Source organism: Buteo buteo, chromosome 2 (assembly GCF_964188355.1).
Source record: "Buteo buteo chromosome 2, bButBut1.hap1.1, whole genome shotgun sequence".
NCBI classification, from domain to species: domain Eukaryota; kingdom Metazoa; phylum Chordata; class Aves; order Accipitriformes; family Accipitridae; genus Buteo; species Buteo buteo.
Window position 1 is genome coordinate 51,804,246 of NC_134172.1, and position 16,015 is coordinate 51,820,260.

Consider the following 16,015-nt stretch of genomic DNA (forward strand, 5'->3'; position numbering starts at 1 on the left):
TTGTAAAAGGATATTTTGATGAGGTTTTGGATTCAACTTGCCAAGTTCTTTATAACCCTTAAATGTACTTCACAACAAGACTATGAGCTTCTACAAGTTAAGCTGGTTTAGAAAAGCCAGAAAGCAAACAAGTCCTCAGAGAATGCTGGAAGGTATATCAAGCTTCACTCCATTAAACTCATAGTTTTCCATTAAAACCAAACCAAACCTTAAAAATTGCAACGATGTAGACTGAAGAAAGTGAAACAAATCCATCTAAGTGGATGTTTATTGGCCAATTGCAAGCATACATGTGCAGAAGCAAAATATTTACCTCCAGATCTTACTGCATCTCAAACTCATTTCTGAACAGGGAGAGCACTCTCCTGAGCCACAACCAAAGCTGAGTACACACAAGGCCCGCTTAGATCCACAGACAGACCACCCGAGGAGTACAAGAATAGCACCACAAGAGTACTGATACATCCTTGCGGCAACGGCATGGGAAGTCAAGCAGACAAACTCAATGTGAGTGATAGAGCAAGCTTCACTTTACTTGCACGGATAGCTCATATTTATACAGTTTACGATAATTATGCCTACTAGTCCTAATATTATTGGTACATTGCTAATGTTTATTCATTACTAAAACACACCTACTTGTGGTTTACAGCTATGTAGGTTCCCCAGTTTTCTCATGGGAACTTCCTCAAAGTTGTCTATGAAACCTTGCCAAGGTCACAGTGGATGCAGTTACTTATCTCATTCTTCAGCATCCAGGTGTTGCTTGTCAGGCCAGGCTCTTCTTATCTTCTTTTTTCCCAACGCACAAGGACACAGTATTTGTAAACTTATACTTCCTTCCCACATAGCGGCTGGATTGCTCACATGCCTTTGCCCAGCCAAGAAAGCCCCAACACATCCTCAGATGTTCTCTGGACTGGCTTTGAACAGGCCTTTCTAGAGGAGTCCAAGAGGACAGCTGCAGAGCTTGGTTAGCCCAATTCAGTGGCACAGGAACTTGTGGGCTATTTACTGGGATTTCTGTAACCCTCTTTTATGTCGCAACAAACGTGTAGATACCTGGGCTTGGTCAAAGGATGATCAGAAAAGTAGCCATGACGCCCAGTTCATCCAATCCTCCCTTGTCCAACACCCTTAAAATGGCTCCTCCAAGAGGTCTGGCACATACAAAGAGTACCTGTATTACAAGATGGACTCTAACATGAGTCCTATGATTGTTATGTGCCAACAGTATATGCTCCAAGATTTTAAAGATACTTCACAAAGTACAAGCCAATGCTCAGGACTGCACTGCCAATAAAATTTGTCTAGACTTGGAACATGACAAGCAGGGCAGTTGTTTTCAGTATTGCTTTTACCTTCTGATTTGCACACTAGCAAAATGCTGCAAAGAGCAAGTTTGGGGAGAAAGTATTTGCACTAAGAATTTTAAAAGCCAGATCATTTAAGTATTTTTATTCAGAGTCATTTCCACAGGAGCCTTGAAAGAAGTTTACAACTTGGAATAGATGTAGTTGGTGATCCTTCCACAGGATGGAAAAACCCCACTCTCATTAGACTGCATTACTTGTTCATCTATCTTCTTGTTTCAGCTGATGATGGCTGTGTTACTTTTAGCTTATGACTCATTTTCAGCATGCTCTGGTTTATCAACCGTAACTTCAGTTGTCAGTCACAGTGTCAGAACACGGCTCCCCGGGAACCATTTTGTAATGTCAATGTGAGAAAGCCCACCACTGGAGATCTTCTGCACTCACTTAGCAGCCGCTCACTTTCAGACCTTGAAACGCATCTACCATTTAAGTCTGAGTTGTCTAAAACTTCCCCACCCATCCACCCACAGCACCATCTGTACCAAAACATCAAGAAGAAAGCAAAGAAATTTTACCCTTTCATTGCCAGAATTAAGCCTGAGCACGGGCAAAGCCTGGAGAGTTTTTCCAAGCTGCTCCCCCTCACCACACAAAGATAAAAGAACAGATCTCCTCAGGGCACATTTCAAACATGCTGTGCTAAAAGTATAAGTATGCCTGAAGCGTGAGCTAAACAGAGCAGGAATAGAATATGCCATTGTAATAGCAAAGTGGCACTTAAGAGGCCTAGACAGAAAAGCGTTTTGGCAGCTTGAAAAGCAGTGGCCGCATCAGGCTTGACAACTGCAGGCTCTGCCTAAAGGATCAGAAGGGCTCATTCACATTTGGATAGCATCAGTGATGCAATGTTAAATGAACGATGGTGCCTAGCAATAACCAGCACTTGCACATGACTGTTTATCTTCATGAACGTCACAATCTTGCAACCCCATCTCCATACTCCCCCTCCTCACAAGTGCATTTTACCATTTTTGTACAGACAGAACAAGCACAGCCAAGCTATCCATATTCCAGATTTTAAGGCTCCAAGCTCCTGGGCACGGAACACCTCCCGCCCACAATGATTAGAAGATGTTGTTACCATTAGACAACTGCTAACTAATAGTCAGTTGAACAGAAAAAGGTGAAAATAACTCATTTTAAGAAAACCTTAATGAAACAAGAGGTAAACTGAAAGAAAGAGCAGCCTTAGAAAATCCACTCCTTTTGCAAGACAAATCTCTCCATATACAAAAGCCAATTATCGCTCTGTAACTTTGTCTGCTGAAGTCAATGGAAGTCATTCCAGACAGTAGTGACCAAGGGTCCAAAGTTAAAAGAAACCAACTCACACAAATGCCTGTATCAGAATATTTCTGCCGCTCCTGTGAGAACATCAGAACCTCCTCCTGTGAATAAACCCAATTACATCATTTTACAAACACACTTCATTCAAATTCTAGCTTTCTCACCAGTCCAGCCAGTATAGGCAGAGCAGTCATGTGGATCTGCTGTCTTCAGCCCTTCCTCCATTTGTTGCAGAAGGTCCTTGATTTTTGCCTGGATCCTTTTTGAGAACTGAGCACTGACCTGAAAACAGGAGGCAGGAGAAAGGGAGCGAGTCAGAAAAGGAAAGAATCCAAGAATGCAAACTGTCTGCTCCACTTTCTTGTTTGGAAAAAAAAGGAACACAAAGCCAAAAACCAACCAAACAAAAAATAACTAGGGAATAAATACTACATACAGCAACCCACAGTGCCAAGGTGATTCATCTTAAGTGTGTCCCATGTAACGCACCCTGATTATATATTGGAGTAAGTTACTAGTATCTACATTAAGACAAAAATTATCTGGCGATGCTTTAAAGTCACATGAAGAACAGCTATGGACACTCTGACACTACGTAATCATATGCTGCCTCTTATTGCAGGCTCTTAATACAGTAAGCAAAGCTTCTCTGAGCTGAGTAAAAGGTGCATAGAAGCAAAGAGAAGACAACCATCTGCTGCCACTCCATGGGCCAGCACTCCATTCAGGGTCCTGGTACCAAGATGATGTTATAGACGAAGACAGCACAGTGAACCCGCAAGCCCCGTATTACAGGTGCTTGCTCTCATCACAAGGTCCCTGCACATCCTTTGTGGCACTATGGAGGCAGAAATAGCTAAAGGAAAATAAATGCTCATATTTGAGACAATCAAGTCAAAGCCAAGCCATCATCTTTAATGATGTGCTCAATCACATCATCCATGATGTATTCACATTTTCTTCTTAAACCCAAGACTTCTTTCGATGTCCCAGTTTGTGATCACTGCATGGAAGGCAAGTTGCCTAAATGCCCTTCCTCCTGCTTCTTCCTCTCTCCTCTCCCCAAATCAATATTAGGATTTACATGCTTTATCAAGAAAGGACATTGTTAAATGCAGTGACGTATTAAAGAACAACTACCTGAAAGAAAGAGCTAGACACAAAGAGGGCAAGTAAAAGTAGCTCAGCAGCTTCAGCTCATGCATAAAGGTAAAGAAACAAATCTTTAATTTTACGTATTGCTTACTTTTACTTTTGACCAAGAAAAGTTTACACAGATGCTATATATGAAATATAGCAGAGGATGCTTGCCAACATTTCTCTCTCATTCAGTATACTGTATGGGAAGATATGCTACTGATTACTCCCTTAAGCCTATGGAACGTGGAAACAGTCAATTAACTGGAATTTATTGCCCTATTAACTCCCATGGGAAGAGTATTCATGAAGTCCCTTCACAGGACAATTCTACATTTGAGTGAGACTATGAGGAACAAGAATCAAAAATGATTATTTTTTTTTTATTAAACAGTATGACTTACTGATCAGCTTTTTCTATTAACACAGGAAAAGCTTTATCATTATCAGATAATTGCATCATTCTGACAAAACAGTGATGTACACAAAGCTTATGCCACCCCAAAATATTTCCTGAATGTGTTTCCCATCACCTACAGAAAGCCCCAGGCATACATCACTTGCCACCCGGATCTTAGTTACCCAGGAACAGCCAGAAGAGAAACTCTCTAGGAACATGGAAGCCAGCAGAGCTTCCCCATCCCAAACCAAGAGCCACAATGCAGTGGTCATCAGAAAAATGGCATTACACAATTTAGCTACTGGTCAGCTTACACTGAGAATAAGCTACTGTTTTCTGAACAGTGCTTGATCTCCTTCCACCTCTTGCTTCCCCAGCCTGCTCCCAGATAGCAGCTGGTATAAATCAGACCAGAGAAGGCTTAGTTTGATGTTAAATACGTCTACATTTATGATTTTTTTTATTGGAGAAGGAGAAATTAGCTCATTAGGAAGGTAAGATCCTGTTTGATTACAACACATCTCAAAAGAGAAGGGTTCAGATAAATGACGGGTCCTGGTTGCCACCATGCAACTGATTACTCAAAATACACATTTTGGACTATTATTCAGAGCAGAACTTCAAATAAAAATCAGTGAACTCGAACATCTATTCAACAGATTCAGAAATCAGAAAGATAATAGGAATTACACAAGTCCTCTGACACACCAAAAGTCTCCAGAGTCATCAGTTCAAGTCCATTTTATGATGGTAGGAGGAAGGAAAAAGGAAATTTTGTCATTATATCTCATGTCGCACATGTACCACTCTAGGAAAGAGCTAGAGCCCCCTTAACCTCTCCAGTAACTAGAAACAGCAACCAAACACAGTAAGCATCTGATGTCTATTACTCTTTGGCCTTAATATGGCATGGGCTTTTTTAGGAAACTGTACCACACACACAAAATATCCCCCTCACCCTTTTGCCTAGTTCAGTGAAGTCTCAACACAAAGCAAAACCCTTCCCAAGGGCAAGGCTTCTCTCCTTCAAAAGACAGCTATGCCAACACTAAGGCATATGGCGAAACAGCGTGAGGATATCCATGTGGATGCATCCAGGCATAGCGCTGAGCTTATCTGACAAGAGTGAACTAAGGTTTCAGACGCCCGGTTTATTTACCTACTGCACACCACAAGCAGGCTGGTTATCTTTTTGTTCTGACAATACACCTGCTGTTACCAAATCAGGGTATTTTTTATCAAACATCAGATCAAATTACTTAGAGGCAGGAGAGGAGTAGTAGGACATCAGGACATTTGGGTTCTGCTTTAAACCTCAGTCCCATACGAACAATTTAGCTCAGGTTCGCATATCCCTCTCTACAATGGCAACTGTAACTTACCTATCTTGATTCAGTGCTTGGAAAAGCACACATGAAATGATTTTATTACATCATCATCATTATTATAATTATTAATCAGCCCAAACAAAGCTACTCCCAAGCTTATGTCAGTGTGAATAGGTTTTGTGGCAACAAAGTTTTCCCCAGCTACCTACTCCTCCACCACTGCCTCTTTGTGGTTTGTTTTTTTTTTTGGTTACTCTGAAGCTTTAACAACCTAGCACTGTCACTGTTCCTTTGATAGAATTCCACTATAAGCTTATAACAGATGCTTACATGCACTAGAATAAATTAATCACATAGAGAAATGAATGTTGAAAGGTGGCTTTAGAAGATTTATAAATGTTCTTCAAGGAATCTTATGGTGGCATTACAGCTGAGCATAAAGCACACTAATTCATGTTGAGCGTGGATTGATTTTCATGACAAGCATATTCATTTCATGAGGATGATTCCAGCTGGCATTCAGCTTTTTCTGCAGGTGACTCTTGTTATTCCTGCAGGGATAAACAAAAAACAGGAAGCCTGACCTCTGATATCCAGTATCACACTTACTCCTGGTTCACAACGGGCTGGGTGGTAACAGGAGCTGAAGAGATCTTTAACTAGAAAAGGCTCTCTCCAGGAATTCAACTGCTGCATTGACTCCTCTGCTGCTGCAGGAAGAACAACCACTATCATCCCAACCACTGCTCAAGTTTTACATTGGCAAAAGACAAAAAATGAGAGCTCATTCCCCATTATACCCAACAGAACCCCGCATCATATTGATTATGGTAACAAGAAAGGCTCATTATCAGCATGAAACAAAAGTAGTGCAGAAAAATACAAATATGTTGGTTTTGCAAATTAATTGTTTTGTGATTTATTTGAACCATATCACTTTTTCCATTGCAGTGAGGTGGTATGCAAAGCTACATCCCAATCCAAAGCCTTTTAAAGCCAATGAAAATGTAAGGAATGTGAGCGTACATGTAACATCACTCACCTTTGGCACTAATGACATGGTGTCCAAGTTATGCTGTCCTTGTCAGCAATACCCGTTTCCCCTATCTGCTTTCTTTCGTTTGTGGGGTTCCTAAAAAGAACTTAAATCATCTTCTTTTGTAAACCCAGCATTAAAACTACACCCATGTTACAAAAAATACACCATGATGCAAATAAAAATCTCCTAAAAGAAATGCACATTTCACTTGCAGTTGATATTACAATAACGTACCAATTCTTATTGACCTACCTCTCCATTACAGCCATATCCAGCTTTACAGCCGTGGCTCTAAAACAAACCAGCACCAAGAGCAGGTAAGGCAATAAGCAGCTGCTATTTATGTGTTTTATATCATGATTTCTGGTAGGTAAGAGAAGCTTGTAACTTAAGTCTTGCATGCACATTTGGACCAGATATCACAGTGCTTACATAAGTCTGACAATGCAACCATGAGACCTCATGGCACTCCTTTTGTGGTTAGAAGCAATACTCTGGTTTGACAGACACAGGGTGAGTTATCTCATTTGCCTTTTGCCAAAGACATTTAGATACCAATGTGTTTTTCAAAAACACCTCTCAGTTTTTATTTGTATCACGACACATCTACACCAAGTAACTTGTGCGAACTCATGGCTGGACAATGGAGACCTGAGCTCAACTTCTTCACAAGTTGCCAACATACCAGTCTTTCTTGCCACCACCAGCTCCCAAAACAACCATCTTGCCACTAACCCTAATTTGCTATTAACCCTATTTTACTTCACCAGCTCTTAGGGGACTGATGCTATGCACAAAATTAGACTGAAGAAGGAAGCGATTGATTCTGCAGAAGCAGCAAGGACATGGCCTATACACACAGTGCTACCTACTGAACAAGCAAAATGCACTTATTTCATCTCATCTCAGTTCAAATCAGGTTAAGAAGAGATAGATACGTCAAAGAAAAGTGACTTTATTGATGGTGATGTGCAGAACAGGAGACGTAACATGGTGCTGGGTTTTCTTTCAGCCAAAGTGCATCTCACAGAGAAGAAAATACAGCTCAAGCTGGCACTGCAGCAAGGACTCATTCAAAAACCAAACTTGCATAGAAGACTGCACGAGGGACATGACAGACACTGGTAAGGGAGAACAGGATGGGGGATGACGCACAGCTCTACTGAAATGAGAAATCCTGGTCATACTGAAATCATTGGGAACTCTGCCACCGACTGTAAGGGAGCCAGGTTTCACACCCATGCACTGGAGCACGGGTTTATTGAAGCAGGATGAGGTCTCACACTCACCTCCCCAGAGCTCCTGCAAGAGCAGACAGAAGGAATGGCAGTAGGATCCCAGACGCAGAATCTAGCAAGGTCAGCTGGGAAGTGACCTCCCTTTTTGTACAGAAAAACAAGTTCTACTTTGTTTTTACCTAAATCAAAAGACTGTTACAGCTCCAAGAGCAGCTTTTTTTTTCTTCTCTGAAAATACCAGATACCAAGAAACCAACCCATCACCCAGCCTGCCAAACAGTTAAACATGGCTCTCTGCTACTACTCAGTTAGGTCCTTCCAGAAACGAATGCCAGTTCTGCAAAACCACATGCTTAATAAATTATCTGAAACACTGCTGTCTGTAGAACACATTGCTCTGTTTTTCAGTGATCTGGCACCTAGTGCCATACATGTGATAGTGGGGGAAAAAAATAAAAAAAAGAAGAAGAGAAAAAAGGGGGAAGGGAGGGAAAGAGAGAGAGAAAAAAATCTATAGCTGTAGGCAAACTATTACACTGCTACTGCTACAAATGCCAACTTAGGAATAGGCTTTAAATGCAGGAATCACCCTACTTCAGAGGAGAGAAGGGCATGAAAAACAGCATTAAAAGGCAATCCATTCAAGTTACAGAAAGAATTGTTTAAAGCATGTAAGAAATAATGAGACTGTGCCTCTAATGCATTTGTGTGTAAAAGGAGCTACTTGTCTCATTGGTGATTAGGTTGCAAAAAACCAAAGCCTAAAGATTTAGATCATCATAAAGAGTCATTAAAAAGCTTCAGATTATTGGTTACAAAAATAAACAAGATTAACAGACACCAAGGAACATTATCCTATGTTTTCAGAAATGGAGGCTGATAAAACAAAAGAGCAGTACTGAAAATCACTGGTCCTCCAGGTAGCCTAACACCAGCATGCTACCTCTTGAAAACAAAGAAAACAGAAGTCTGTTGTGACTATGATTTAAAGTCACTTGCTACACAGAGGTCTCCACCATAGCTGAGACATTTCAAGGTGGTCTACCAGTTGTAAAAAAAGCTAAAGCCTCTGCTAATACTGTCTAAATTATTTTGATGCACAGACAGCAGGTATATTCCACATATTGAACTTGACAGCATATCAGAGTTGTGCAGTTAGAACCCAAAGGTAATTTATTTTCACCAGAAAATGAGTACCTGTTATTGCACTTGCCCATTCAACTAGCCAGAGTAACAACTCATTAACTCACAGGTCTGCAAGATATAACTAGAAACGAGCAAAGAGTGGATGGACATGAGAGAATTTAATCAGAACTTGGGTTTTGATTTATAAAAGTATCTTCATTCAGAAATGGTTGACTAAAACCAAACAGGCTTAACCATGTGGTTAAAGTGTTGTCCTGAATAACAGGAAAGGCTTTCAATATAAGAGCATCAGAAAAGTGCTAAGCAGCATTTGATGCTGATGTGCGCTGCAGGAAAGAAGTAGCAGTTCTTTCTCTCAGGCTGTGTACACTAACTGCCATGAGTTAGTAATGGACAATGAAGTACAATAAACTGAATCTCACACTCAATTTTGATCAAAACTCACAAAAAACAAAATAAACTTTCCTTCAACAGAAACATGATTTGCAGTACTCAGAATCCTCTACTAAAATAGCACACACCTGAGATAGGGTGCCAGGAAACGGTCAAAAAAGTGGTAATCTCAAGAAATGCAGCTACCCCATCCCACATCTCTGGCCAAAAAAGTGGGAAAAAATATTTACTGGCTCTGGAGGTTCAATTTTGTCTCCAGTGCAATGAGTGGTATGATTCACACTAGCGTAAGTGGTTGCAGAATCAGTCTCAGAACAGAAGGTACTTGCTGCTCTCAGCAAGACAAGTAAAATGCCCAGTGAGACAACCCAACAAATATAAAAATTACCACAGGGAAGGGAATGAAGAGTGAGGCAATAACAAAAAACTTCAGCTATAATTCTTTAGATATATTTTAAAGGAAGACAAAGACTGAAAAGCCACATAAAGGAATTATCAGAACTAACAGGAGATTGAGAAAGCACCAGGAAACTGAACACCACTAAACCACCCAAAAGATAATGTAAGTAAATATTCTGTATCCCCATTAAGTGATATCTCTGCAAATAAGCATCATCAGCTTTAAAACAGTTTCCCTGTAAGGAGCCCCCTGCATGGCCTAATTAAGTACATGGTATACACTTGTCAGAATATACCACCTTTCACTAATATTCTTAAAACATTATGGCAAGTCAGAAAAAACTTAATCAAGAAAGAACCGGCCTAAAAATAAGTTACTGTTTGGGTATCCTAGTGACCTATCCATAAAGTCTGAATCCAGTTTTGGTGCTGTCAAAGACTACCCTGTGATTCCACAACAAATCCAGACAATCTTAAACTGACGGCTGGGATGTGCTAATGTCTTGATGCCAAGGATGCTTTTCTTGCACACACACAAAATCCACATCAGGTTGTCTAGGAACAGGCTTGCTTCCACCTCTTCCTCGATAAGCAGGTAATATCAGCCTGCCTTTGGTTCCCAAGTCACTGTCCCACAGATGGTGTGAAAGTAGCTCCCAAATCACACCTGACTATGCTATGGATGTAGCCACAGAGCTGTGGTGGCTCCAAGGATGGTGAGCAATCTGAGGTTGATATTGGTGGGTCACCCACGGAGGTAGGTCCTTGAACAAGCCATCGCTACCCTTTACCAGCAAGCTCACCTCACCCTTCCCCTTCCCAGAAAATCCATTACAGCTTCGTAGCTCTCTACCACACGAAGGTTTTGATGAACAGTTTCTGAGCCAGGACAACTGGCTGCCCCCACTTTATGCAAGCCTGTGCAGACCTCCCCATTCTCAGTCCCCCACCTACAGATAATGGGCAACACAATGTCAATAAGTCTTGACATTAACTGCAGCTATAGGTTGCCTCGGCTACAGTTCAGGTGGAAAAGCAAAGCACAATACTGCTCAGACAAGTTAGTCTTTGGTTCCCAGCCTGCACAGGCCCATAGCCTGCTATTGCCACATTTAAGAATAGATGAGTTTATAACTAGAGTTGCCTACAATGCAGGGGAAACTATCAAAAGAACATCTGCTTTTCAAATATTAATACTTTCCCCAATAAACAACTACAGTGAATTAAAAATTAAATGAAACTTAACAGACAATCTGGTTTTCCCATGAACTAGGGAATATGCTTTGTTCTGAGTCTACAGCTGTCTATTAATTTCTCTGTCCCTTTGACCATTTACATTTCCATTTTGAAAAATTTTGGACCACTCTGAGATAAAATCTGTAGGTACTTTTTCAGGCTAAGGTATCGCTATGGGGTCCATAGTGATACATATTTATTTAATTGAAAGATTTGCAATTTTTTAAACAAAGACTTAAATTTAAAATTATTTTTCTTATTGATCTAGAATTAATACTGTCCAATGGATTATTACATTCAGCTTTCTCAAGCAAGTTACAGAAGCAATTCAAGTCCAAGATATTTTGAGGGTGAAGAAATCTAGTTAAGAAAAAGTGAATTTCAACTACATGAGCAGAGCCCACCTAGATAACTGTAGTATTTACTGTGACTGTTTTTAAGAAGGCAATCAGCAGTCCAAAAATCTTGTTTTCTCTTCTCCTGTTCCCATACCTTCTAGCTTCCTGAACTGTACCTTATGCATATAAACACACGCTTCCATATGCAGCACTTTGTCCCAATTGTTTCACATTTCAGACAATGACTTGAAGAATTTCTTGTCCTTTTATCAGCCGGATGAATATTAGATGGCAATCATGGCAGCTTATGAAATCAAATGGAGGGATTAATAATGCATTACTTTCCATGACAACGGCAGAGCCCTCCACACCTCTAGCTGTCATGACATGAGTCACTCAGTGCTCACCGCTCCACACAACAGCAGATGGGAGGAAGAAATTATGTAGTGCACTGAGGGCTTCTGAAAGCTGCTCTCGTTTTTAGGAAACTTGTGCTATAGTGTACAGTGGTTTACAGAACAGACTTCCTAACCTATGTAAAGTCCTTTTGTCTTCACTGGGGCTTTAGGTAGGCAAAGACATTTCTCTGACAGGACTGGAGTCTGTTAAATGCAAAAAAAACCAAAACCCAAACTACAAATGACAACAAAAGCACCCCAAAATACTCACTACAAAGTCTCCTAAAAGTCAGGATAGTACTAGGATTGACAATACGCAAATGCTGCAAAGAATATAAATACACATGAATATACTCTTAGCTATGTTCTAGCCCAGAAATATATAGGATAATTCCTCAGATTTTGCAGATGCAGAAACAAAAGAAAATGTACACTCACATCTGCCTTCTCCTATGAAATGCACAGAATTGAAACAATTCAAAGACCACTGAAAATTGCTGTAGTTACATCAATTTAATGCGGTTCAGAAGATTATTTTTTTCCAGAGGAGCTTCATACTTTCGTAGGTAACAAAGCCCAGACACCACCTTTTATCAGATACACAGCTACTCAGGTGCTCAAAGATATTTTCTGAACAAAGCTGCACAAATAGCTGCCAACTGCCACACGGTAACAAGGAATGTCATCCACCATTGATCCTGGGAAAAAACATTTGCACCCACTGTAAAATAGCACACTCATCTACACCACAGCAGAACAAACATTCCCACTGTGAATATAGGGCTAGAAATTCTTGACTAACTCATTTCAGCTCTGCCACAGAACAATGTCTCTGAATTTGTATTCATTCAAGAATTAAATCTGATGTAAATTGGAGTTGAACTATTCTGCAATACAGCTAGTATTCTCTAAAAAACAAAATTTTTAAGGAAGTTCACCCTCCTCCAGTATCAGTTTTCACTTCGCAAAGCTGTAGTCAAGCTAGGACAGCAGCAAAAGGCAGCTTATTTTCTCTTTAAAAAAACGAACATGAGGTGTGGGATCTAAAGCAGGTACATAAGAAGGACGACTGGCCTACAGAAAGCCTTAGAAGAAAGTTCTTGGTACGTTTTTTACCAATTTAACAACAACATATAGCTATAGCTGTTCTGCCATCTCCTCTCTGCCTTCAGACTTAAATCATCATACTTGGATGTTTTTTATATACTGAGCCAGATACAAAAGAACAAAGAAATCACAGTTCTCTTTCCAAAAAAAAAAAAAAAAAAAAAAAAATTAGTTTTACCAGCACGGAGTATATTACCAGGGATTTTTGTAAAAAGCAGATTTCACTTCCAAACTTACCCTTGCCTTTTAACCCTTTTCAAGTGCCAAGTTCTGCTTCTGACAGCTGCAATTAGCTGTAGCAGTAAGACACCAGTCTCCCAACTATTCTCTTTTGTGTGTTCTGCTTAGCCACACACAACTTCACAAACCTCAGCTGCAACAACCTAGTGAAACCTTTCATCACCTCGGACTGATGGTGAGCTGATGCTGTCCTGCTCATTCTTAACGATGCTCAGGAAGAATGCTGCTCTCATCGCTGGGCATCACCATCCTCGCCCCACCCTGTCAGTAAGTCAAGGTTATTCTTTATTGCCACAAACAGAAAAGTACAGAGCTGAGGTTAAAGGCTCTCCTTTATTCATCCCAGCATACAGTCGAGTGAGTTCGGAAAGTAAACTTCCCACCCAGTGCATCTGTGCTTCTAGCAATGTCACCACGCAGTGCTTTTCATCCAAAAGATGACAAAGCAGCACAGTACTTAAAGATGAGGCTGCTCAGGGACTAAAGTGACAGAAGGTCCATATTCTGGTATTCCTTCTGCAGCTTAAGCCAGCCTGTGTGCTAACAGGCCAGAGCAGCTTCTGTGCTTAATGCCTAAAACGCACACAGCTCCCCGGCCAGCAGCGTGTGGTGTCGAGGAGATAAGCAGAGCAGGAAGACTGCGAACCTCGTGCGACCAGCACCGCCAGACAGACCCGAACCGACTGCCAGGTGCCTATCACGGTGCACCTGAATCTATAAACGTGTAAACACGCGCCTTGGAGAGAACAGTCCAGCATCACCTAAAGCCCTAGTGTTGCTGTCGCCTGAGGAGAAACTCATCTTTATAAGACGCGCACTCATCTCTGCCCTTCCCTTCCCTATGTGGTTTCCTTGGTGAAACTCAGGCGACTTGCCAGTGGCGCGACAGAACGGCCGGGGTAACTGCAGCGCAGGCAGCACTACCTCCTGGCCCGGCACCGCGTTCACTCGCACTCAGCGGGCAAATAAACAGCTGACGGCAGTGACTTCCACCGGCTCCAAGCCGTGCGGCCGGGCTGAGCTCCCGCTCCTTCCCTCGGCTCACCCCGCCCGCCTCTCCTCTCCGGAGCCCCGGAGGCCGCCGCCTCTGCCCACGCCGCCCGCGGCACAGCCGGCGGGCAGGGGGCGGCGCAGCGCTCCGCAACGGCGCGGACAGGCCGCGGGCCGCCGCCCCGGGCCGCCGGAGGCCGCGGCCGGGCCCAGGGCCCCCCGCCGGAGGCCGCCCCGGTGGGGCCGCCCCTGCGGGGAGGAGCGCCCCGCGAGCGAGGCAGGGCCCGGGGGGCCAGGACGCGGCGCCCGCCCGCCCGCCGCCCGGGACTCACCTTCCCATCGGCGCCGAAGGGGAGGGACTCCTCCTCCGGCGGGAGCGGCGCCCTGTCCCGCTGGGCGTCCGCCGCGCTGGGGGCGGCCGCGGCTCCGGCCGCCTGGGGCTGGTAGTCGGGGTAGGGGTTGGCGAAAGCCCGCTCCTCCATCTCCGCCTCGCCGCCCAGCTGCAGCTTCAGCCTCTTGGACATGCTCTCTCCCATCTCAGCCGGCCCCCGGCCCGCCTCCCCGCACGGCAAGCCGGCGGGGACACACTCCGCCCCGCGGAGCGGCGGATTTGCAGCAACGCGAGCGTCGCGGCCGGCAGCTGCCTCCGGCTACGGCCGCCGCCCGGCGGGCGCGGAGGCGAGGGGCCCGCGGCGGCCCCGCGGCGCTGGGGCAGGGGCCGGGGCCGGGGCTGGGGCTGGGGCAGGGAGGGCGGCGAGGCGCGGCCCGCCGGCCCCGCGCTGAGGGGGCTGCGGTGGCAGTGCCCGCGGCCGCTGGCCCATCTGGGCCGCCTCAGGAGAGAGGCGCCGCCGGCCCCGGCCCCGAGCCGCCGAAGCCCGACTTGGGAAGGCGAAAGGGGCGCCGCGGCGCCTCGGCTCTGCCTGGCGTCCCCGTCAGCCGGGAAGGGGGAACGGCGAGCGCGGCGGCATCACACCCGCAGGGGCAGAGCGCGGCCGGGGCCGCGGCCGGGCCCCCCCGCGGGGAGAGGCAGCCCGCCCGCCCGCGCAGGCTGGGTGGCACCGCTGCAAAGCCCGCCCGAGCGCCTCATCGTCCCCCGCCGGGGCGTCAGTCCCGCGGGCTGCCGCTGCCGCCGGCCGCACGCCGGGTAGCGAAGCGGGGCTCCGGCCGGCTCCTCCCGCCCGTCCCCCCGCGGCGGGGACGAGCCGTCGCCCGGCGCATCTCAGAGGAGCGGCAGCAGCAGCAGGAGGGGGAAGGACAGCCCCAGGAGCAGGCAGTATGCCACCAGCGCCTTCGCCCGGGTCATCCGCAGCCTCCGCCGGGCAGCGCTCATCCGCCGGCAGCCCCCGGCTCCTGCGCGCCCACCCGCGGCCAGCCCCGGCGGGAGGGAGGCGGCGGCGGCCGCGGCCCCAACGCCCGCCCTGAGGGGAAGGAGGCGGCCCTCGGCTGCCGCCCGGCGGGGAGGGGGAGGCGGGAGGCGGCGGCGGCCGCCGCCTCAGCCAGCGAGGGGAGGCAGCTCCCCGGGGAGAAGGGGCGGGGGGGGCGTCCCGCCCTCGTCCCGCCCTCGGGTTACGGTGTCGGCCGGGCGGCTTATTGTGGTCCAGCCACCGCTCTGCCTGCGGGGAACCGCCTCCCCAAAGCCAAAGCATGTTAAGAAAAGCAAAAAAAAACCCCAAACAAACCAAAACCCACCAAAACCCCCAAAGCACTAGCGGGGGCTGCCGGCGGCAGCTCGTCGTCCCCCGCCTGAGTCCCCGCTCCACGCGTGGGGCCGGGCGGGGCAGGCCCCCAAGCGGTGGCCGGCGACTGGGTGTGAGGGGGGGATCGCATCCCGCCGCGGGAGGAGCCGTGGCTCGATCCCGTGTGGATCAAGCGTTCGTGTGTGGGAAGAGGTCCGGGGTGGGTGCGGGGGGCGCTGAATGCCAGGGCACCCTGTCAACATAGATTTAGCCCGCCGTGTTATGGA

The 16,015-nt window shown here is 45.7% G+C and overlaps 1 protein-coding gene across 1 annotated transcript in view; it reads right to left on the reverse strand.

Annotated features, from left to right (window-relative positions):
• LANCL2 (LanC like glutathione S-transferase 2) overlaps window positions 1-15,407 on the reverse strand; it is a 34,938-nt gene extending 19,531 nt beyond the window's left edge. Inside the window, exons 1-2 of the mRNA XM_075054623.1 lie at window positions 14,385-15,407; window positions 2,828-2,945 (exon numbers count right to left, since the gene is read on the reverse strand). Of these exons, the coding sequence (XP_074910724.1) occupies window positions 2,828-2,945; window positions 14,385-14,588 (322 nt within the window). The 5' untranslated portion in view covers window positions 14,589-15,407. The remainder of the gene's footprint in view (window positions 1-2,827; window positions 2,946-14,384) is intronic.
• Window positions 15,408-16,015: the final 608 nt, after the last annotated feature.